Genomic DNA, 23,450 nt, shown 5'->3' with positions numbered 1-23,450 from the left:
TGGCCCATGCATGTAATCCTAGCACTCTGGGAAGGTGAGGTAGGAAGTTCAAGACCAGCCTGAGCACGAGCTGAGCAAGAGCAAGACCCCGTATCTACTAAAAATAGAAAAATTAGCCCGGTATGGTGGTGTGAGCCTGTAATCCCAGCTACTCAGGAGGCTGAGGCAGGAGGATGGCTTGAGCCCAGGAGTTTGATGTTGCAGTGAGCTATGATGACACCACTGCACTCGGGGTGACAGAGTGAGACTCTGGGGAGAAAAAATGCAAATGGCTAACAAACATAAAACTTTTCATAAACACTAATTAAAACAGCAGTGAGATTCTGTCTCCCTTCTTGAACATTACCTCCTCATTTCTAACCATTCCCTGGGTATCTCCCCTGAGTGTCCACAAACTGCATACTGTGGTCTCCTTTCAGATCTTCCTTTTATCTAGCAAATGCCTGGCATGTATTAGATGATTTGTTTTGTAAACAGAGCCATCTAAGCTGTGTAATAATCCCCTAGAAGTGTCAGGTGGGCAGAAAAGAGTGGTGGGTAAGGCCAATAATCACAATTAAAATGCCTGCAAGGCAGTGTAGCCTTCCTTAGTTAACTCCTTTTTTCCTCACAGTTCCCTTATTGGTGTTAACCTGCCTCTTTATCCTCTTTGCCCTTTTAAATTTCTCCAAAAGCATATGCCCCTTAGCGGCAGGAACAGGAATTTCTTCCAGAGCTGATCAGTCAGCAAAAATGAGTCTTCTTTTTTTATGTATGTAAACAATGGTATTATTGTTGTGGTACATTGTTTAACCACTGATAGGTGCTGGGTTTTTTTGCAGTTCTGTGAATACTTTTCTTCAGACTTAGTACCATAGCATCTCAGGTATCTTATCTTCCTTTGAGTGTTTTGGGGAAAGGAAAATGAACTAAATCTACTCCCTCTCCATAAGAATTTGTATTATTTGAGAAGACGCAGCAAGGATACTTAGTGCTTATTTTATTTTAAGATCAATTAATAATGTCTTTATAGTAGAAATCCACTCCACCTTTTGGATTTATAATTTAATCTCGTAACCTGAAATCCTCCTTTTCAAGTCCGGTATTTTCTTGTAGTAGCCAGCCTAGAAATACGTGTTGAATAACTAGAATGATCAATGCAGATCCTTTAATACTTTTATGCTTCCAAAAGAAAGGACAAACAAAAATTTTTGTTACTGCTTTAAAGAAAAGTAGTGTAACCACATTAAATACAATTTGGAAAATAAGAGGAAAAAACCCCACTCTTAACCTCAGCTAACAAAATTGCTGGTAGGTTTTTAATGTAGTTTCCACATTTGTATTTATGTGGTTAAAATTATATATTTTTCCTTCCCCCCCCCCACTTAATATGTTCTTAGCATTTTCGCATGTTGTATCATTTTATGACTATTACTTTAAATGGCTGCATGATAGTCTTTAGTCATGTGGCCTTGTATGCACAGTGCTTATGAAGAAGAATAGATGTTGTTTCTGGAAAAATGTGGCTCTTAACAAGAAACAATTATTCTAATGGATCTCACCACCTGGATTTTGAGAAAAACAATGATGACCTTATTGTAAAGTCAATGACTTTTTGTTTTCAAACATATGAACCTGAAACTTGAGGAAGTTGGTTGTCAGTTGAGAGTAATATACCCTATATTTATACCCTATATTAGATACATACTTTAGAGAAGTTACAAATAAGTTGGATTGTTGCTTATTTTTGAACAGAATTTTTGTCATAAATCTTAATGTTAACGTTGTGTTCTTTTATAGATAATGGAGCTTTGCGGTGCAACAAGACTTGGTTATTTTGGAAGAAGTCAGTTCTACATTGCTTTGAAACTTGTAGCTGTTGCCCAGTCTGGTTTTCCTTTAAGAGTGGAAAGTATAAATACAGGTAAACATGGAATACACTAGTAGCTGAAATGAAAATGGGCTTCTATTACAAATGAAGTAAAGTCAATAAAACTAGAGTCTTTCTGATATTATAGCGGCATGTGTGACCTTAAGTGAAGTGTCCTGACTTTATTCTGACTACCTTGTATTTCTCATTTGAGAAGATTAGAAGAGATGTCTGTTTTATATCCATTATGGTATATAATATGGACTTCATGCATACTATTCAAAATGGCAATTTTTGAGAATTAATTTACTAAAAATTGCTGAGGCGGAATTTAGATGTATAATTTTATTGAGGTAAATGATGAATTGTAGTGACTGTCTTCATACATAGCTTCCTTGTTTTCTTTTCTAATAAAATACTATACTTTGTGGTTTTTTTGTTTGGGAAGGCTGTGGAGGCTCCATTTGAAATTAGAAAAGTATCAGTTAACCAAACTTTCTGATTGATAGAGATAATATTAAAATATTGGCAGACCAAAACCTAGTCACAATCTGACCACCTTACAAGTGTCACCTCAGATAATTCATTTTTCAATTATTTGGAGGCTTGCTAATGTGGAGGAAGACAGAAATTCTATAAAGATGGGCACTTAAATGCAGAGGATTCTGAAGTTTGTGTAAAGAAGAGGGGAAAGACAGAATCGAGGTTAAATAGTTTTAAGTACCAGCTCAGTTTACTAGTTGGCCGGAAGTTTTCATTGTGGACCTCTGGTTTGCCATGCATCATTCTTCTAGTTTTGACAGTTTACATTCTTTTGAGGTAATTTTGAATTCTTTTACATACATACTGAATAAGCTTAATAGTTTGCCTCCTTTGTATGGAGGTTCTAAAGAGAGATAAAGGTAATCATTTTCCTCTGAAAATAATTCTGCAGCAGTATTGTTCTAATCTGAAAGTATGACTTATGATTTACCTGTGGAGAAGTTCTTAGTCTTTCATTTTTCTCTTCTATTTAAAATTGAATGTAGAGTATCTGGTTGTAGGAGAATCATAAGCCAGACTGTAGTGGACAGATAGAATACTGTGTACCATGTCCTTGGTAGGTGAATAGTAAGAAAATATTTTTAGAAATTTTCACTATGAAAATAAGTCTAGCCTCAAACTTAGTGACATATTCCGTGTTTTAGAGACTCAGTATAAGTAGAAGCAGCCTAGGTTTTGGGGTCTGACTGACCTAGGTTCAGATTCTATCTGTCAGTTACTACTAGTGTGACCTTGGCATCTCAGAGCTTCCATTCCCTTATCTGTAACTAGGGGCTTTGTAGGATTGCTGTGGTTATAGATGAAATAAACATAAAATGATAAGAACAGGGCCAGACATGCGGTAGACATTTAATATAGTTATCGTCATCACCCTTTAAAAGTACAATTTGGTTTTACCACTACTTTCTAGTAATAGTCTCCCTAAACTATCTAAGGGAGATGATGGTCCAAATTTTGCTGTGATTGACATTTTGCATCTATTGTTTCTGTATCAGTTTTTGTGTTTATGTACTTTTTTATTTTTAAATAATAATAGTTTTTGTGGTTAACAGTAAAGGACCTTCCTCTGCCAAGATTTGTTGCTTCAAAGAATGAACAGGAATCTCGCCATGCAGCCTCATATTCTTCAGATTCTGAAAATCAAGGGTCTTATTCTGGTGTAATTCCCCCGCCACCAGGCAGGGGGCAAGTGAAAAAGGGATCCATAAGCCATGATACGGTTCAGCCTCGTACAACTGCAGATCCACAGGTAATCACATGCATGTAAATATTATCAGTTGATGTCCTGTGTATATGCTTACACTAAAACATTTGTTGGTACCATAATAATTAAAATGTCTCCTTAAAATTAAAATTTTAAAATAATGATCTTTCTAGGAACCTGCGTCCCCAGTGGTTTCACCACAGCAGTCCCCACCAACTTCTCCACACACATGGAGGAAGCACAACCGTCATCCCAGTGGGGGGAATAGTGAGAGGCCTCTTGCAGGACCTGGACCTTTTTGGTCTCCCTTTGGTGAAGCACAATCAGGTATTTCAAGATTCTTTATAAGTAACAATTATTTAGATTTGTAAATTGAAGAAAACTTGATAAACACATTCCTTTAAGAGTTGTCTCCAAGACAATTTTTAATTGTAAGTTAAATTTTAATAGAAGCAAAAGCCAACTATGAAAATTTATAAGTAGATATGTCACTTTGAAAAGTGGCAACTGTATTTACATACATTTATGATGCTTAGACAAAAGTTTATGGATACCAGATTCTCTGAAGGTAAAACGAACAATTACTTCCCAGAGTATTAGGTACATATTATATAAGTCTTAGTATTGACAAGGAGAACACAAAATAATTAAAAAGATTTAAATGAAGTGTAATTTTAAATTGAAAAGATTACATTTTAGAAATTATTATATTTCTTCAAAGTTAGAGTTTGAAAGAAAACTTACCGGTGACTTTATTTTTTTGTTCAAATGTGAGTAAGCATGTTTACTCATTCTTCTTTTAGGTGGTTCTGCTGGTGATGCAGTGTGGTCAGGGCATTCTCCACCTCCACCTCAAGAAAACTGGGTCAGTTTTGCAGATACTCCACCAACCAGTACTCTTTTAACCATGCATCCTGCTTCTGCCCAGGTGTGACATTTTATTGGTATTGCATTTTTATTTGCTTCATTCAGAGTATTGCTGCAGTCATTGTTTTTATATTTTGCTGTTGTAAATTTTATAAATGCAAGTTTTCTCTTTTATTTAAAAAAAAAAAACAAAAAACAGAACTCTGCTCTGTGTCTTTCCAAGTCTGTTATCATTGGAATGTTTCAGCTGATTTTATTTCTGTTTCTAATTCCCCAGTGAAGTTTTGAAAGGTTTCTGCATCTGGGAATATATTTGCTTGGCTTTCTTAGCACATTTTCCATACCTTTTTGTTGCTAACATAATTGCTATCATTCTACACATTTATATAATCATTGTGCAAAAACATATCCAATAACCTGATTGTAATAAATATGTGGTTTGCTGATGACTTCTTACATTTTAAATATCCACAAAAAGCAAGTTTTACTTTCAAAGATAAGTAACCTAGCAATCTTGGTCCATATAATCATATAGATAGATATTGTACTGAGGAAAAAATGTTTCATTACAGGACCAGACAACAGTACGAACTGTAGCATCAGCTACAACTGCCAATGAAATTCGTAGGCAATCCAGTAGTTATGATGATCCCTGGAAAATAACAGATGAACAAAGACAGTATTATGTAAATCAATTTAAAACCATTCAGCCTGATCTAAACGGATTTATTCCAGGTGAGTTGTTAAAAACAGAAGTTCTTCAAGATGGGACAGGACAAAAATCTCAGTTTTTAATCTCAAAGACATTGTTTTGTTGGTAATAGATTTTAATTATAAAGGATAATTAATTCTCAAATTACTTGTCTAAAAAGTTTATAATTACTGGGGGCCAAAATCATGACATACTCCCATAGTAAGGTTACCTTTTTCCCAGTGAAAACGTCTAAGACTCTTACATTCTGTTCTTAGATCTGTAAGTCTGGATAACGTTAAACAACACTGTTTTAATATTTCAGGATCTGCAGCTAAAGAGTTTTTTACAAAATCAAAACTTCCTATTCTTGAACTTTCTCATATTTGGTAAGTGTGGTATATCATTAGTTGGGTAATGTGGGTTACTTCAAAGGAGTTTCTAGCAGGTAGATTGTAGAGCCTTAAAAATAAACTATTACACTAATCTCTTCGAAAATGTTCTCAAACAACTCAATATTGCCCTACAATAATAGCCAGCTTCTCTCTCACTCTGGAAAAGAAATAAGTGATATAGGTACAGTAGTTCTTTCTAAAGTGCTAAAATGCTTTGAGCTATATCAGCTGCTGCTTGTTGCTAGCATAATGCATGGAATAAAAGCTACTTTGTCTGTGATTATGTTTATCCCATTTGGTTTTTATCAAGTTTAATAAGTTCTATACCAAGCCAAAACTTTAGGAACAGTGCTTTGCTCCCATTTAAACAGAGACACGGGATAGCTGCTATATAGTTGGAATTGGCCATCAGAACACAAAGTATCATCACAAATTACTTTTTAAAAACAATTATCAGGTAAACATAAATGTTAATTCTACTTTATATCAATATGTTTCTCTATATTCTAAATTATTAATAGATTTTTAGTAGCATAGAGTACTATAATGGGAGGTAGGTAAATAAAGCCTAAAGGTGAAAAATCAAGAACTAGCAATATACGTGTGTTTTTTATAGTTTAAGACAATAAATATAAACATGGTTGCCTCTGTTTCTATGAAATGGTAGGGAGAGCAAGGCAAGGTGGCTGTATTTTTGTGTCAAGCCTTGTAGTTCTAGTCCATGCTTTAAAATGCATATATGTTAAACTTTGATAATAAAAAAGCAAAATTTAAAAAAATTTCAATGACTTACTGCATACGCCTTACTTTAAACCCTGTTCCTAAAAATACATATGGGCTACAGATCATTTTTTGGTGACCTTAATTATTAGGGCTATTTTTTAGCATTTTATTGTGAGAATTTCAAGCACACAAGAATGTTTGAAGAACTGTACCATGAATACCCATGTGCCCACTACCACCTAGATTCTATAGTTTACATTTTGCTATATTTGCTTTGTTACTCATCTTTCTGCCTATGAGATTTTTGAAAATTACTGACTTTTTGCACTTTCTCAGGGAAAGTATTTCTCTCTCTTCTTTTTGAGAAATAAAGGGATCCAAAGCAGAATGAGAGTATATTCATGATAAGTTTGTCTTCTAGGGAACTCTCAGACTTTGATAAAGATGGTGCATTGACACTGGATGAGTTTTGTGCTGCTTTTCATCTGGTGGTTGCTAGGAAGAATGGCTATGACTTACCGGAAAAACTCCCTGAAAGCTTAATGCCCAAACTGATTGATTTGGAAGATTCAGCAGGTAAGATTGGGAGCTGTAGAGAGCTGGTTGCATGACTTGATAAACATGCTTGATTCAGAAAGCAAAATCAAGATAGATATTAACACTTATTAATAGCTTAGACATTTCATCAAGGATACATAGATTTGCCATCAGAATAAGATATATGGGCTGAACTTGGATTTGTTTTTATTCAGCAACTTTTAAAAAATAGACAAAGAATATATGCCACTATTTCGCCTTTACAGTTGTGATGTGCTGAGATTTGAAGAGTATTTCACAATGTCTTGTTATTTTGCCACCTTTAATTTCATTTTATATTGTCTAAAGTGGGTAAAATAACCTGTCTTCGTTATAAATATTTTTCCATTTAATACATCTTAACTTACTGAAGGAGAATAACCTGGTTCATCATTAGACCTTTGAAATCTTGAACGTTTTCCTTTAAAACATCAGATTCTCTTCTGTAGACTCTGAAGAAATCTGGAAATTTTGTCTTTCATTTTAGAGAATGCTATTTCGTTAACAAGAATGCTTATGTTCATATTTACTGGTAGCTATCTTTAAAAGGAAAAAGAATATCAAAGGTAAAAATTAGTACATTTTTCTTAAATTCTGGGTGAATAAAAGGAAATCTGATGTTAAATTCTTAATGAGTCTAATTAAAAGCAAATTATTGTCTTTAGTTTTCCTATCTAAATTCTCTGTTGGATAAGATAGTGGAAAGAATTTTATAGTTTTAAGAGGAGGTTAAGGCTGGGCGAGGTGGCTCACGCCTGTAATCCTAGCACTCTGGGAGGCCGAGGTGGGCAGATTGTTTGAGCTCAGGAGTTTGAGACCAGCCTGAGCAAGAGCGAGACCCCTTCTCTACTAAAAATAGAAAGGAATGATCTGGACAGCTAAAAATATACAGAAAAAATTAGCCGGGCATGGTGGCACACGCCTGTAGTCCCAGCTACTCGGGAGGCTGAGGCAGAAGGATTGCTTGAGCCCAGGAGTTTGAGGTTGCTGTGAGCTGGGCTGATGCCACGGCACTCTAGCCTGGGCAACAGAGCAAGACTCTGTCTCAAAAAAAAAAAAAGAGGAGGTTAAAACAATTTGTCTCTCAATAGGGCATTTTTGTATCAGGCAGCATCTCTTTAACCCAGAAATGTATATAGTATGACTTTGTTGTCTAAATTATACAGAAGGAATCATATGCATGAAATGACTGTCACTAAAAGAACAGTGTCCTTGGAGTTAAGAATCTGAGTGTGCTTCTAGTTCTGCTAATTTTGCCTATGACCTTGGGCAAGTTCTAACCATTTACTCTATTTTTCCCTTCTGTTTCTCCACCTGAAATGTGGATTTGATGCCACTCGCATTTCAGGACCCAAATTGTACACTTGACTTTATATAAACCCATAGGTTGATTTTGAAAATTTAGCATTGATTTTAATTTTTTTAGGAATGCTTTTCTATGAGAATCCTAGCATTTTCCTGATCATTTTAGGCAGTTGTGAAGCATCAGTTAGCTTCTAACTTGAGCTGAAAGCTAAATATCTTTTTTAGGTCATTTTGCTTCACAGCACTTTGATTTACCTACTTAAGAAATAAAAACAACTTCTTTGTTTAGTTTATATGATAGGAGCAAGAGAAGAGATTGTGGTAGCTTCACATTTTCCACATAATTGATTTAAAAATTGAGCCTTGTACCCAGGGTTTTTATATGACTTCCAGCCTTTGAAAACTGATAGCATAATAATATAAGAAAATAATTTAAATCAGTTTTAATCTGTTCTGTGTCTTTTGTAAAGGTTTGTCTGATTCTGTCATCTGTTGCATTCAGATCGATGAATCTGACTTTTGCATGTAGTTAGCGGGTTTCTTTTTCCTTTATTTAATGTAAATAAAATCCAATTCTTTATAAATTTGATGTACTGCGTGAATTTTAAGGCTGATAGTTCAGAAGAATTTTTTTTCTGGGCATTTGTCTTTTGTCTAATTTTATACCTGTTAGATCTGTTTAACAAAGACTTCGATTTTTTGCCTGGATATATCTGTGTACTATTTTTGTAACAATTAAAAGGTATCACAGAACTCTGGTAATTGTTTTCTCCTCCCAACGTAATGTATGGTTTTATGATCAAGTTTATTGTAAACATTTTGATCATACTGTATTAAATTCAAATCTACTTTACGTGTGTATAAATGATAAATTTTGAAATTCTATTAATTGAGGGGAGAAATCTTTTTCTATTATAAACCTGAGATTCATATGACATGAAGTCCTTTGAATATAGAAATTGTCCAATGACACTGTGAGTCAGTCACTATTTGTAAAAATCATTATAAATATTTGTGTTTTAAGAATTTTACAGTTAAGGAAAAAATAGTTTATTTGGGCTGGTATTAGAATTTATCATAAATAACTCCTCTGTGGATCCTTTCTGACTACAGGCAGAGGTGATTTCTCTCTTTTCTGATCTTTCATAGCAACTTCTACATGGTATTTATCATGGACATATCACGCTAAATCCTGTTTATTTTTTCTCTTTCTACCACTACTCTCTAAACTCGCTGAAAAAAAGGAAATGTATATTATTATGGTATCCTCAGTACCTACCACTTTGCCAGGCATGTACTGAATCACTCAGTAAATAATTATTGGATGAATTAATGCTCAATGTGTGCCATTTTCAAAGTAAGATATTTTTCTTGACATCTTGCTATCTTTGAAACTAAGGTGATTTGTTATCTTAAGTTTGTGATGTTGGGACAGTAAATATTACCTCCACAAGTATTCTATATTTACAGCTTAACTCTTAGGGGTAAACAGATGGTAAACAGTGGTCACTTGCATTACAGCTCCTTGGAATAACAAGCTAGGCTTCCCATGGGCATGCAAATATGGGTGGGGTATATGTATTTTTTCCAAAATCATTTGAATATGTTTACAGGATTATAGCAGATAAAATAGAACAACTAAGGATCATAGGTAGAAGTGCTTATGTAGACCATCAGCACTGAATTTAGCAGCTAAAATAAATAGAAAGGGAAACTTGGTTTTTGTTGTCTTACAAAAGAAAGCATACAAAAATTCATCTGCAGAAACAGCTTTCTGAAGCTGAATTCAAGAAAGAATGTTTATCTTTAAAAAAAAATTAAGATAACCTGCTAGCTTACTACAATAATGTCCAAAGAATCTTCTTTGTAGCACAGTTGCAATTTTACATGTATTTTTGTGATTATTTAATACATCTTTCTCAAACTAGACTAGAGGCTCCTAGGAAGGCAGGCACTGGATCAGTTTTGTTCATTATATCTCAGCACCTAGCACGGTACAAATTGAGTATGTAAGTAGACGTTCACATTTTTGAAATGATTAAATGTCTGAGGCAGTGGTTTTTAACTATTTTCTTTCTGCATATCACACTGCTCACATGAGCTACTCAGCAGTACCTGTTTGAGATGCTGAAAGAGAGAAAGGGGTGTGCTCCCTGTCTCTTCCTCTGTAATCACTACATTTACGTAGTAGATTTGGGCATATGTTTCATTGTTGTTTCTAGGGTACATAGCATAGATCTCCAGACTATAAGCAGTACTTCCAACATTAATATTTTTAAAAGCCAGGGAAGAGAAGTCACATGGGACTTTCATGAATAGTTTACTAGAAATTCATGTAAATTCAGACTTGAAACTACCTTGATGCAAGTCAGTCATTGTTAAGATATTCTCTTGTATTCCTCCAGAAATTTTTAGCATATATATAAAAGCCTACACACATAGATTATTGGTTTTTACACAAGTGCCATCATACTGCACATCCTTGAATGGTTTTTTCTGTAAACGTTGGACATCTTTGCGCTTCGTCACATATCCAGCTGTCACATTCTTTATCATTCAAGGTATTCTGTACTGTGATGGACCTTAATTTAACCAGTTTCTTATTGATTATTTTGGGATTGTTTCCTGGCTTTACCTTTAAAACAATGCTATAGTGAACATGCTTATACGTGCATCTTTGTTTTGTACAAATAACCCAGAATCTTTGTTCTTGAAAATTCATTATCCAAGTGTCCTTTAATAATGAAAATACGCACGAATAATTGTCATTAACTTTTCACGTAAGGAATTACTTCTCAAACCACTCCTCTCCCCCCAACACAAGCACACACAGACATTCTTAACACTGTTGCCATTTCTTTCCAGGGAGTTGGGTATTGTAGCTGACAAATCAGTGAAATTGAATTACAGGTGTTGACAAAGATACACTATTTAATGAAATTGGTCTAAGTAGTTAAAACTCCTCAAAACCTGGCAAAGACATTGACAAACAAGGCTAGATAATACTTGAAGGAGAAAAATTCCATAAGGATGATGACAACAGTAGGAGCTTTAAGAGACCGTGGTTTCAATGTTAGTGGATTAGTAAACATCTTTGGGCGTAATTAATGATATCCTCAGTTTTTTGCAGAAATGAGTTTTTTTTCCTCTATGATTATGCTGTGAAAGTCAAAAGCGAATGAAGGATGGACATGTTTGGCTTCCTCTGTTAGAAGGAGAACTCCATGGGAATAGGACCCTTGTCTTCTTGCTCAGTACTGTGTCTTGAGAGCCTGGAACCCTATAGGCCCCCAATAAATGTTCACTGACTCAATTAGTGCTGTTCAATTTTGCCACCAAATTACCTCCCCCCCAAAATTAACATCATCTTTCATTCTTTGTTCTTTATACTCATTTCCACAATTTTCTGTGTAAGTTTTTAAGACAAAGCCCCCATTACTTTTTTCCTGTTTATGAAATTCTGGTCCTTATTTAAAGTAGATTAACTGTAAGTAGATTTTTTCCATTTTTAGCTATCTTTGGATAATGGGAACCTCCTCTGTATCTGTAGGTAATATTCTTTGCAGTATAATATAGCTGAGTCAAATAGAAGGTGCTATCAAATGTTGATCAGCATGGTAAAAAAAACCAGCTACTTTAACTAGAATTTGGAATGAATGTTTTGTTTCTTTTCAAACCTTATTATGTACTTTTTTAAACCTTTGGTTTTGATTTAAAAGTGTTAGATTTCTATGTAATAGACCCTCTTAAGATCTGCTTACTGAATAAGTTTCCATTTTGTGAGGTGTTCAGGAGAAGTGGAGTTCGTTTTGGAAAAAGAACTTAGTTTTTTGATGCATTTAATATCATTCAACATAAAACGTACCTTAAATTTTGTCTTTAATTTCTTTCTTCGTATGCATTGCTTATCCCTGTGTTTTAAGTATGAATGAAAAAGTTATCCTTTGTAGTTTTCCTTGAAGATTTAAAAATTCATCCAAACCTGTTTATTTTTTATTATATACTTTTTTCTTGTAAGAATAATATTCTTCAAATAAGTAAAGATATAGCTAAACATTCATTGTTGAAGAACTTCCTGCTTGAAAGCAAAATAAGTTTTAAACCGTAAGACTTTAGGGGAGTATATGTGTTTCTGTAAGATTAAGAAGAGCTGGCAGTCACTGTTGAGATAATTTTTTAGTATATCAACTATAATAAATACTAAGAAAATAAGAGAAATTTACGATGAGTAGTTTACAAACCCAAAATAAAACTGAAGCTCTTTAAGAAAGAGGTTGTTCAGCAGATATGCTGTACTGAACTGAATCTAAGAACTTTCCAGATTCTTTGAAGGATAGAGGGATGAAAAGTTCTGCCAGTGTTTATAAACCTAGAATAAATGTAGAATACAACCATATGTCAGTATGATCATACTGGGTTGTTTCTTCCAGGCACACTTTTATACATGGAAATACTTTTTGCATAACAGCCCTTTTGAGGTTAACTTTAACAAATAATTGAGGCTCATGCTCTTCTTTTTCAGCCCTGATGCTCTGATGATGTCAGGGGCAGAGCAGAACCCTCAGGAGGGAGGCAGGGTTGACACAGTGTTCCAGCAGGAGGCTAGGTTGGAACACTGCATCAGGTAAGAGTAAAATTACACCCCTGCCTCCGGAAGGATACAGTCTTAAAGACTAATGTTTGTGGGTGGGCAAGAAGCTCTTTGTTGGAGTATTTGTAGGGAGCAAAGTTGAAGGAGGTACAATTTATTTCCAGACCTAATGCTTCTCCACAGACTCTGTTCGTTTCTAGAACGTAGGAAAGAAGCAATGTATAATTTTACTAATTTATCTCAGAAATAATTTTTGGATTCTCTAGGGCAATAATTTTTCAATCTTCTTAATCTTAAGGACCCTTTACATTCTTAAAAATTGTGGACCCCAAGAGCCTTTGTTCATGTGGGTTAGATCTATCAATAATTACCCTATTAGAAATTAAAACTGATTAAGTTTTAAATATTTACTACTTTATTTAAAAATAGCAATAACCCCTACGTAGTAACATAAATATTTTTAGGAAAATAACTGTTCTCCAAAAAAGTAAAATTTGTGAAAAAGGTGGCATTGTTTTACATTTTTGCAAATCTCTTTTTTTATATTATATTGGGCTTAAAAGAAGACAACTAGATTGTCATATTTGCCCCTGCATTCAGTGTGTTGGATATGTTACTTTGTTTGAGGTACATTAGGGATCTGAAAACTAAGCCCTTCGGGCCAAATCCAGTGTGCTGCCTGTTTACAATTAGCCTACAAGCTAAGAATGCGTCTTTCATTTTAATCATTGAAAAAAAAAATCAAAAGAATAATAATATATTACACATTAAAATTGTAGGAAATTCAAATTTCAGTGCCCAGAAATAAAATTTTATTGAGACATAACAATGGTCATTCCTTTATAAATTGTCTATGGCTGCCTTTGTGCTATAATGGTAGGGTTGAATAGCTGCAACAGAGACAGCATAGCCTCAAAGCCTAAAATATTTACTGTCTAGCCCTTGTGTAAAATACATGAAGAAAATCTATCCTCACACAATAAAAGGAAAGACTATTTTATAGCTTTTTCAGATATTGTGGATATTCTTTGGTATTATATCAAGACACAAATGGTAATTTCTTAAAGGTTGGTTGCGATGTGCAAGCTGAAACCATATTAATGAATTTTTTGTACTGTTACATTAACATCTATTGGTCTGTCTTGTACTTTGAATGAACCCTTTATCCTATGATTTTGTAATGCAACACATTGGATATTGGCAATATATCAGTTCATTGAGTTATGCACATCTTTCAGATGTTGGGATATTTCATTATAAAATATCAAAACATGCTAATATTACAACTGTCTTATCAGAGAAGTCTTCAGGTACTGAGAAGTTCTCAAGATTACGGACATGTATATTCATTTTCCAAAATTCTCATTTTTGCTTGAATGTTTGAACTTTGTCATTAGAAACTAATGCTGAAAACAGTTGCTTTCCTTGAAGTGACATGACAGGCTCACTGCATTTATGAGGAAGATGCCTGCTTAATACCCAAGTATGAATAATTATAGTTTATGAGCTGTTCTTTATAGAAAAATGGTGTTCATGAAGAAAAATAATCTGTTCAGCTTACAACTGAATCACACAAGTACAGTACTTTTCTTTGACAACAGTTGTACTTTGATATGCAGCAGAGGTGCTTTGTCTGTATTCCCCATTTTGTCACACAGAGTATTAAAAAGATGCGTTTTTAGGGCTGAGTTTAATAAAATTAATTTTTACTACTTCATGAATATTCGTCAGTGAGATCAGCATGAGTATTTGTTTATATTTATACCGATATGTGTATGGGTGAAGAACACAGTAACTATTAGTATATTTTGTTGCCATTGCCTTGATTCTTGCTGATAAGCTAGCAATTTTACCCACCATGCCTTTGCACCATCAATGCAAATGTCAACACAGGGGAAAAGCATTATTAATGTTATTACAAGAATAATTTTATCTTTTCAGACCCCCTAAAAGAGACTTGGGGACTCCTAAGAAAGAGTCCATGATCCACACTTTGAGAACTGCTACCCTAAGAAAACAACTGTATTAGAATAATTACAAAGTATAATTGTTTGGGTGAATAGCATTTCAGTTCTCAGCCACAAGAGATTTAACCCACTGTAGCTTTGTACCAGTAAACCAGAGACATTCCCAGAATCTATCCCAAATCATAACTGTTCTGAGTTGGTGGTGTGGTAAAGTCTGTCTCTAAATTTGTCAGTAAAAGAACTGCAATCTTGAAAGCCAAACTAGGCCCCAGATTGCCCTAAAATGGTGTTTAAAAATAGAGTATAGCTTTAAATAAGTTCTTTTGAAAATTATCCTGTAGTGAATACTATTTTAATTCTGTTTTTATTTTCTTCAGTACTCATCTGCTCAAAGATACTTCTTCATTCATATTCCTCCTGGCAGACTTTCAGTAAACTGTCAGATTTATAGCCACTCTCCTCCTTTTCTTAACTTCCTTTCCCTTTGTTATCATTCCATATTAAACTTATCATTTCCATATTAAACTATGGAAAAAGGGTCCATAGTTTTTGTTCCCACTGAAAGCCCCAAACTGTCCAGTGAGGAATTTGCTGCTACTGTTTGTTATAATCTTTTCACCAGTTCTTCTCTGAGAACTTGAGTTAAGAGGTCTTCGTAGAACAGTATCTGAAGCCTTCGTACCTCTGTACTACTGTGATACTTTTATTGAGAAGGTATCTTTTATTGAGAAGGTATAAGACTAAGAAATAGTTCCTGATCTTAGGAAACAAAAATTAGTCAAAATATAATGCTAGACTGCAAACTAGAATTTGCAGTATGGTATAATTATAAAGGTATAATATCAGGGTAAGTAAAATGGAAATATTTTTGGAAGGAGTCATATAAGAGATTAGGCAGCAGGAAAATTTTGAGAACTTTTCCAGCAATGTGGTAATTGTGGTTCTAGGAAAATGACAGTAAAGGAGAATGAATTTAAAGAAGAATAAACAAAGCAACTTAATAAATAAACTTGAGTGCTACTATGTATTAGGTCGTATGTTAGGCACTAAAACTTGAAGGATTTACTAATGAATAGATTGGAAGCTTGCATTGCTAGGTTATATTATTAATGTCTATTAATGTTACATGGCTGTCTATTTAGAAATCTGAAGTATAGTGCTAACATTTAATGTCTGATGTCTTTCTTTCTGATGGAGAAACTCAGGTGTTATTTTATTCAACTTGCCCATGGTCAAGCAGAGAGACAGTGACATTGGAATCATATATTTTAAAAGAGGGATTAGGTATTCCCTCTTGACTGGGATTATATTCAAAGCCATGTGAAACTTGGAAGAATTAGAATGAGAATTTAGTTTCCCTTGAAATTCCTTATATTTTTAAATGTAGTTTAGAAATATTTTAAATTAAGGCTTAACTGTAATAAAAGTAGAATATGATACCTCAAAATACTTTAAAAATCATTTTGAAATAGTATCATGGATTTGTAGCTTTCTCAATTAGGTCTCTGAGTGCTGGTGAGCCTAATGATAGAAGTTTCAGTTTCATATGGGCTCATTGACTTTGCTTTTTGCCCATGGCTGGGGACTCTTCTTTTGCTGTCTGCCTTGCAAGCATGTGCTGCTTTTTGGTAGCAAGGGAGATTTGCAGAGAAAGTATGAAAGAATTAGTATAAATCAGCAGTTTCCAAAGTATATTCCAAGGGAATATTGAGAGGTTTTATTTAATGAAACGGATGTGTGTCTGGGAAAAACTGGTTTAAATAAAGTGTATTTACTCTGGGACATCACAAGTCTTGATATACAGTTGTGCATAGGGATGCTCCAACAGGGAATTACTGTATCCCCCAAATTATTTGAGCAGAAAACATAATTTTTCCAAGCCACCTTACTGATTAGTATTCCATGAAATACACTTTGGGAAACTGGTACAAATCTATTCTTATTATCAGAAAATGATTCAAAGCATGTGACCTATTGCATTATTATGCATAACTCTCTTCTATTTATTCCTAACTAGGTTTTATTTTCACAAAAAGCTGTGGTTGCAAGTAGACCATAAGTAGCAGAAATAAGTTATGTCTGATTGTTAAAATGTTTATTCTGGGAATGTGAGGAAAAGAAATTTAGATTATAAGTTAGTACTTGTGAAAATCATCTGTTAGCTTTTTTATAAGTAAATATTCCTAAACTAAAATGTATTGTTTCTAGAAAATTTCTCTATTTTTAAATTGCAGATGTTGGGGATCAGCCAGGTGAGGTAGGTTATTCAGGCTCTCCTGCCGAAGCTCCTCCAAGCAAGTCACCATCTATGCCGTCACTGAACCAGACTTGGCCTGAGCTGAATCAGAGCAGTGAGGTTAGCAAAGCTTCTTTTTTCTTTCATTAAAAGTTAACTTTTTTAAGGTAAGAATTTCCAAACAAGGTAATTGCAGTTTATAGCTCCTTCAGCATGCATGCATAGTTGAGAACATACCAAATATGATTATGATAAATAAATTTAATTATGTAACTTTTTGAGGTTTTCAAAGTGTATATACTGCCATTTGGTTTCCACCACTCAGCCCTACTAAATAAAACCCTGTGAGTTTGGAAGGGCAGGTGCAGGAAGTTACTAGTGAAAGGGGAAATGACTTGGTAAAGATCTGATATCCAGTCAGGGAGAAGAGCTAAGATTTGACCACGAGTCCTTTGATAGCCAGTCAACTGCCATGTCCACTGTGTCACACTGCCTTTTCAGTCCTGTAAGCAAGGTATGTGGTAATACATTTGGAATCTTAGCATTGGAAGTGATATGAGAAGCCACTAATTCAGCTCTCCAATATGAAAAAAATATTTTCTACAACCCAAATTATTTATAATTAGTTTTATTGAATACAAAATGGAATTATTTACCATATTAAATACATTAAAGATGTGTCATATGTGACCAAACACAGTATGCAAAATGGAATTTGGGACAAATACACTGTTCCCCCATTACTTTGGAACTTTGGAACAATAAAATGATCACTCTGATTAGAATAAGGGAAGATAGCCTGAGGCCCCGACTCCCCTAAAACACCCCTTGGGGCCCCTGTGTAAACTTTAGTGCTCTGGATAACTTAGTTTGGAAACCACTGCTCTAGCCTGTTAGAACAGTTTTCTTTGTGACATGTTACATTTTTTTCCCTTACAGTTTTTTGTATCACTTTTAGGTAGTGCTACAAAAATAAAAGTTTGTTGACTTTCAGGAAAAAGTTCTAAGTTTTTGTGCTTTCCATGTCTTTTCAAGCCAGAAAAGTAATGGATTAGAGCATGCCAGTTAATTTTGGACAGTTGGAAAACAGAGAAGTAACTTGAGTTTTACACTGCTGGCTGCCTTATGACATAATCACAGCCATGATACCTGAGTCTGAGGCATTAAAACTTACTATTCAATCCTACCAGTTGATGCAAAACCATTAATATAAGTATTTTTCTAGACAGGGATTAAACCTTGAAAGAATTTGCTAGCGGAGGGGAAAAGCAGGGTCAACCAAGTTTTATTTTGTAGTATTTGGTAATAAGGTCATGAATGTCATAATTATTTTTTTGCTGTATGTGAAAAATGAAAATGCTAGCAAAACATTGGTTTTTGAGACATTCTAATGATACTTATAAAAATATCTAGTTAAGATACAGACTTTAGATTATATTTTAGTTGTCTACCACAAAACACTAATATTCTCTCAACATATATTTATTCAGCACCTGTGGATATGGATGAAGCACCATAGGGAATAACACTAATAATAATCCTAACATTTACTTAGCACTTTTGACATGCCAGTTCCATTCAACCTCTTAAATCCTCGGAACAATTATACGAGGTAGATATTATTAATCTCATGTTATAGATGATGAGCCTAAAGCACAGAGAGGTTGGGTAACTTGCCCAAGGTGTACAGCATAACTAGGATTCCAGTAGTCTGGTTCCAGAGCCAGTGCTCTTAACCATTATACTAAAGTCACGAAGATAAGAGTGTCTCTCTGCCCTCCAGGTAGCTTATGTTCAGTCTTGTGAAACCAAGTTAAACTTCATGCCACCCAAATGGGGTACGTAGGTAAATACCTTTTTGGGGGCAAAAATCTTACGCATCTAAATTTTTCTCCACAGTTAGATAATTAGGATTTTAAAAATTCCTTCTGTATCCATTCAACAATAATTATTGAAGAAGAAACTGTGTTACCAAATACTGATAACTTCCCTGAAGTGATGCCCTGTGACAAAAGTGAATTATTGCAGGCTTTTTTATTCATGAAACACTTTGAATGCATCAGTATTTCTCAGTATATCTTAATTTTCATATTAAAACTTATCTGTAGAAAAAGTTGTTGAATGATTCATTGCTTTAGCCATTTGTGTAGATAATTGGTAACAATGTGCTTATTTGCTAATATTTAATTTCTATAATCTTCTCAAATTGAATGTCACTGTTTTCAATAGTAAGTTGAACTTTGAAGCATAAAAATGTATACTTTTCCAAACTGAATTATGAAAAGGTGGTTTTGGTTAATGGGGTAGTTGTGTCTGTGTGTGAACATTTGTGTGTATATATTGTATGTGTGTAGATGTTTTTCCTTCTTCAGAGGATAACTAATGATTCTTAATCCAATTTAAATGATAATTTTAATACAATTTTGATATAAAAATTCTATACTATTTTATTACTAAGATCTCCAAAACAAATGGAATTTACTATAATTAATATTGACTTACCACTCCACCTATTTTAAGAGGTATGATATTTCTTTGTGTACCTCTTTTAGAAAAATAGTATTTCATATCAAAATACATCTTCTATATATAATACATGCTCAGATGCTTGATTTGCTCTCATTGTGGCCGCATTCTGATTTTTCTAGCATGGGGTCGGGGGGGTGCCTGATTGGCAGTTTTGTCTTGTGGTCTGGCATGGCCCTGTTTGTAGTGCTGATTGCAAGAGTTGACTTGCTACAGATTGACATAAGCTCAAACATATATTAATTCCAGAATTCTTTGCATTTTATCTCAATTATATTTTATTAAATATCTATACATATGTATAAAATATGTGCACGTACATAATAGAATCATCTTTCAGGGGTCGCACTGGCAAGTTGCACTAACTTGCTTTGTTTTGGCCAAAAACTTTGGTTCATTAGCATCACCAACTCAATACCTTAAGACTTGAATGTTCAATGAAGAAATTTGAAGTTACTCTTTTTTTCTTTAGTCAAGACAAACCCCTTTACGTTTTTACTTGGTGGTCATTTACATTACTTAGACTCTGTTCCTGTATTGTGTTTTGTTTTGATTCTGTAAGGGTTTGTTTGAATCTCTTACATAGAGACTGGAATAAGTTATTATTATGTATTTGATTGTGAAGCTGCTCACTTTACATTATGAGACAACCCAGAATAGCTAAGTATAAAATGTTGAAGGAAAAATAGAAATTACAGAATTTTGTTAGACCTATGAAACACAACTTGCAGTGCAACCTCTGAATTACTTTGCTAAATCTTCTCCAGTGATCTTTTACTCCATCTTTCTCATCATGCTGACTTGTCTCTCCTCTGTCTGTTCAGCAGTGGGAGACATTTAGTGAACGCTCTTCAAGCTCACAAACTCTGACCCAATTTGATTCTAACATTGCACCAGCTGATCCTGTAAGTCAATCACTTAGCTTGCTTGTTTGAAATTAATTTTATTAACCCAAATTTCCATTCATTATGGTTTTTAGCTGATATGCATGATTCAGTGGAGTGCTTAGAGGGAAGTGGTGGCAGGCTTTTCAATTTTTGTGTGCTTAATGGTGGAAAGAACATTTTTTTGCTATTCCTTGTATTTTCTAGTTATTTTTGTGAAAGAAAAGTATGTTTTTAAAATCTGGTACATGTGTCTAAAGAAACATTTTTTGTCACAATTGATTTGGTTAACCTTGTCATTTGCTAATTAAGTACATGTTTTTTATGATTAAACATACTGTTTATTTCGGTATAATGACACTTATGTAAATACTATTTTATCTGTATGCTTTATGCATCATGTAATATGTTCTATGTATGTAAATATTTATGCAATGTCATCTTTTATTTTGATACTCCAAATGATATGGCTTTTAATTAATTTGTTGAGTTCTGTTAGGGAGAATCAAGTTCAGCAAAACAATACAGAGCTGTTGGTCTTGACTCCCTTGTGCAAAGGAGCCTCTGTCTTGTCTTCCTGTGGTTTACTGTGTTGCTTTGAAAATGCTACAAAGTTCACATGCTGATTTTAAAAATAAATTCTGTTCCCATAGAGTTAATTTTATATATGCCCTACCTGTCCCTCAAGTTATTTGAAAACTTCAAAATCTTAGCTGTTAATCATTCTTCTTACTGTTCACTTCTCTGCTTTTTCTTTTTCTACTAAAGAGAAAGACTAATAGCCACTTTCCAAAAATAAAATAGGAAATAAGTAGGAAGGGAAGAATAGTGTAAAGGTCAGTCAGTTACTTAAAAATGAACTAGCTGAATAGAAAGATAAAGTGACACAAGGCATTCTTTTTAGATGTTTCTGGTCAAGGACAGCCAGCATTTATTAATTAAAAATAAAAATGGTCTTGTAATTTAATGAGGATTTTGGAGAAATAGCATTTAAAGATAAAATATATGTTCAGCAGTTTAAATTAATGGATATGGTGTGTTTTTTAATTTTTAAAAATTTGTATCTATTTGAAATATAGAGGATGCTGTTTTATTTATTGAATTACAACAGATAATGTATGGGTGTTATTTAAATGCTTGTTTTATAATCTGTTAAGCCTATCAAGAGCCAATTAATATGTAGATCATCTTTGCCTTTTGCGTCTCTTTTCCTGTTACATTTAAGTCATTTATCTTTGATTTTAATCTCTGGAAAATGTTGGAGAAATAAAAGGCAATACTTGGAAGTTCTGCTTATCAGCAGCTATAATTAAGGTCTCTTGGGAAGAAGTATTCTATGAACTAAAAGTTTTACTTTTGAGTTTCCTTTTTGAAGCTTAAAGTTTTACTGATAAGCTTAAGTTATCTTTAAGTTTTAATTCTCTGTGTTATTGCTATCTCCTTGTTATTAGACAGTCAAGTTAATTTTATTTAAAATACTTATGAAAGCACTTTATGGGAAGAAAGGCTTGATGTAGCAATGAAGAAACTCTCTATTCTTAAAATATAAAGATAATGGAAACAGTCACTCAATATGATTTTTTGTCAGGCCAGGCAATAACATTATATATAAAAAAATCTAGAACTCAGAAACAAAATAAATTGACTCATGACCAGCAGGAAATGAGAGAAATATATGGCTGAATAGCAGTGATGTTCTTTGAACTTCTTGGAAATAGTATCCAAATTTATGAATGCCAGTTCCAGTGTTTGAAATTATATGGCCTAGGTCAGGTGTGGTGGTATGCTCTGGGAGTCCCAGCTGCTCAGGAGGTTGAGGGGAGAGGATTTGCTTGAGCCCAGGAGTTTAAGGCTGCAGTAAGCTCTGATCGTGCCACTTCACTCTAGCCTGTGTGACAGGGGGAGACCCTGTCTCTAAAATAAATAAATAAAATAAAATGGCTCAGTACTTTCCTTTGTTATCTCTAGTGTGGCCGGAGGCTCTAGGAAAATAATGGTTAATTGACATTTTAAGCGTAGATTTAGATCTCTGAATTTGATTAAATTGACATTCTTAAATATTTATAATCTAATACCTAGAAATACCTTTTTTTTTTTTTTTTTTTTTTTGTGGTGGCAAATTTAAGTCTGAACTTTACTGCCACAGCCTATAGCCACAGTCTCAGATGATTCTTTGTAAATAAGGATTATATAAGTAAGTAAATATGGTCCATTCGGATTAGGAGAAAAAAATACTACAGCTCTAATACAAATTTAACATACCTGACAGTGTTGGAAATATTTGATGGAATATTTAAAGGAAGCTAAATGTGGATAAGTAGCCATTTGCTCAATAAAGTAAAAGTCTATGAAAAGTTCCAAACTGGTTTTGTAGCACTTACCATTACACAGTGCGGTGACATCACTTGCAAACTGGAATGATTAGTTATCAGGCTTCCAGAGTTCTGGTAAAGTTGAGATTCTGAGGAACTCATTTCTGTCTTGAATTGCTTATAAGTTAGTAGTTTCTGGTAGAATCTACCTCTGGTAGTTTTACATGAATCAGAATACCAGGGAAATTTTAGACTTGATGAGAAGTGTAATATACTGGTCTTTGCCATGATTTATGCCTGGTCTTGAAGGCTGCAGAACTTGTAAGCAATTCAGCGTATGAAAAGAGAGTTAGTTTGATGACTGATTATGGCTAGCCAATGCATCTGATTTGTTGGTGCCCCCTTTTAGGTACCTGTGATGTTCTCTAGGCGTACAAAGATGTTAAAACCAAGATTCCAGCCTTAAGTGCACCGCAGTTTTAATTATTACAAAAGTTGATGATTGTAACAAAGCCAATTGTGATAATTTTCCTTGTTGTGGGTAGAGTAAGAGTTGGCTCACTAAGCCCAGTATATTTGGGAAAGTTTTCACAAAAGAGGTTATATTTGTATGCTCAGTCTTGAATGAAAGTAAGAATTGGCTGAAGTGGACGGGGGCAGGGCATTCCGAGTAGAATATTATGAGCAGGATCAATTCAGTATAGTGGGGAATGATGAAGGCTAAAGAATGTAGTGGAAGCCAGATTGGGAAGATCTTTGTGTGCTAGACTAAGGAGCTGAA

General features: G+C 34.1%; 1 protein-coding gene across 5 annotated transcripts in view; it reads left to right on the top strand.

Moving 5' to 3' along the window:
- REPS1 (RALBP1 associated Eps domain containing 1) overlaps positions 1-23,450 on the top strand; it is a 75,115-nt gene that overhangs the window by 36,501 nt on the left and 15,164 nt on the right. For 3 of the 5 annotated variants that reach the window (XM_069489171.1, XM_069489170.1, XM_069489169.1), the window contains exons 2-9: positions 1,780-1,903; positions 3,445-3,641; positions 3,770-3,923; positions 4,400-4,524; positions 5,036-5,198; positions 5,480-5,543; positions 6,694-6,848; positions 16,946-17,067. In XM_069489171.1, coding sequence (XP_069345272.1) covers positions 1,780-1,903; positions 3,445-3,641; positions 3,770-3,923; positions 4,400-4,524; positions 5,036-5,198; positions 5,480-5,543; positions 6,694-6,848; positions 16,946-17,067 — 1,104 coding nt within the window. Of the gene's footprint in view, positions 1-1,779; positions 1,904-3,444; positions 3,642-3,769; positions 3,924-4,399; positions 4,525-5,035; positions 5,199-5,479; positions 5,544-6,693; positions 6,849-16,945; positions 17,068-20,297; positions 20,379-23,450 lie in introns of all 5 variants that reach the window. The other 2 variants (XM_069489168.1, XM_069489167.1) reach the window with 1 other exon arrangement.

Source organism: Eulemur rufifrons, chromosome 15, assembly GCF_041146395.1.
Source record: "Eulemur rufifrons isolate Redbay chromosome 15, OSU_ERuf_1, whole genome shotgun sequence".
NCBI lineage: Eukaryota > Metazoa > Chordata > Mammalia > Primates > Lemuridae > Eulemur > Eulemur rufifrons.
The sequence above is the reverse complement of the archived record's forward strand: the minus strand, read 5'-3'. Positions and strand labels throughout refer to the sequence as shown.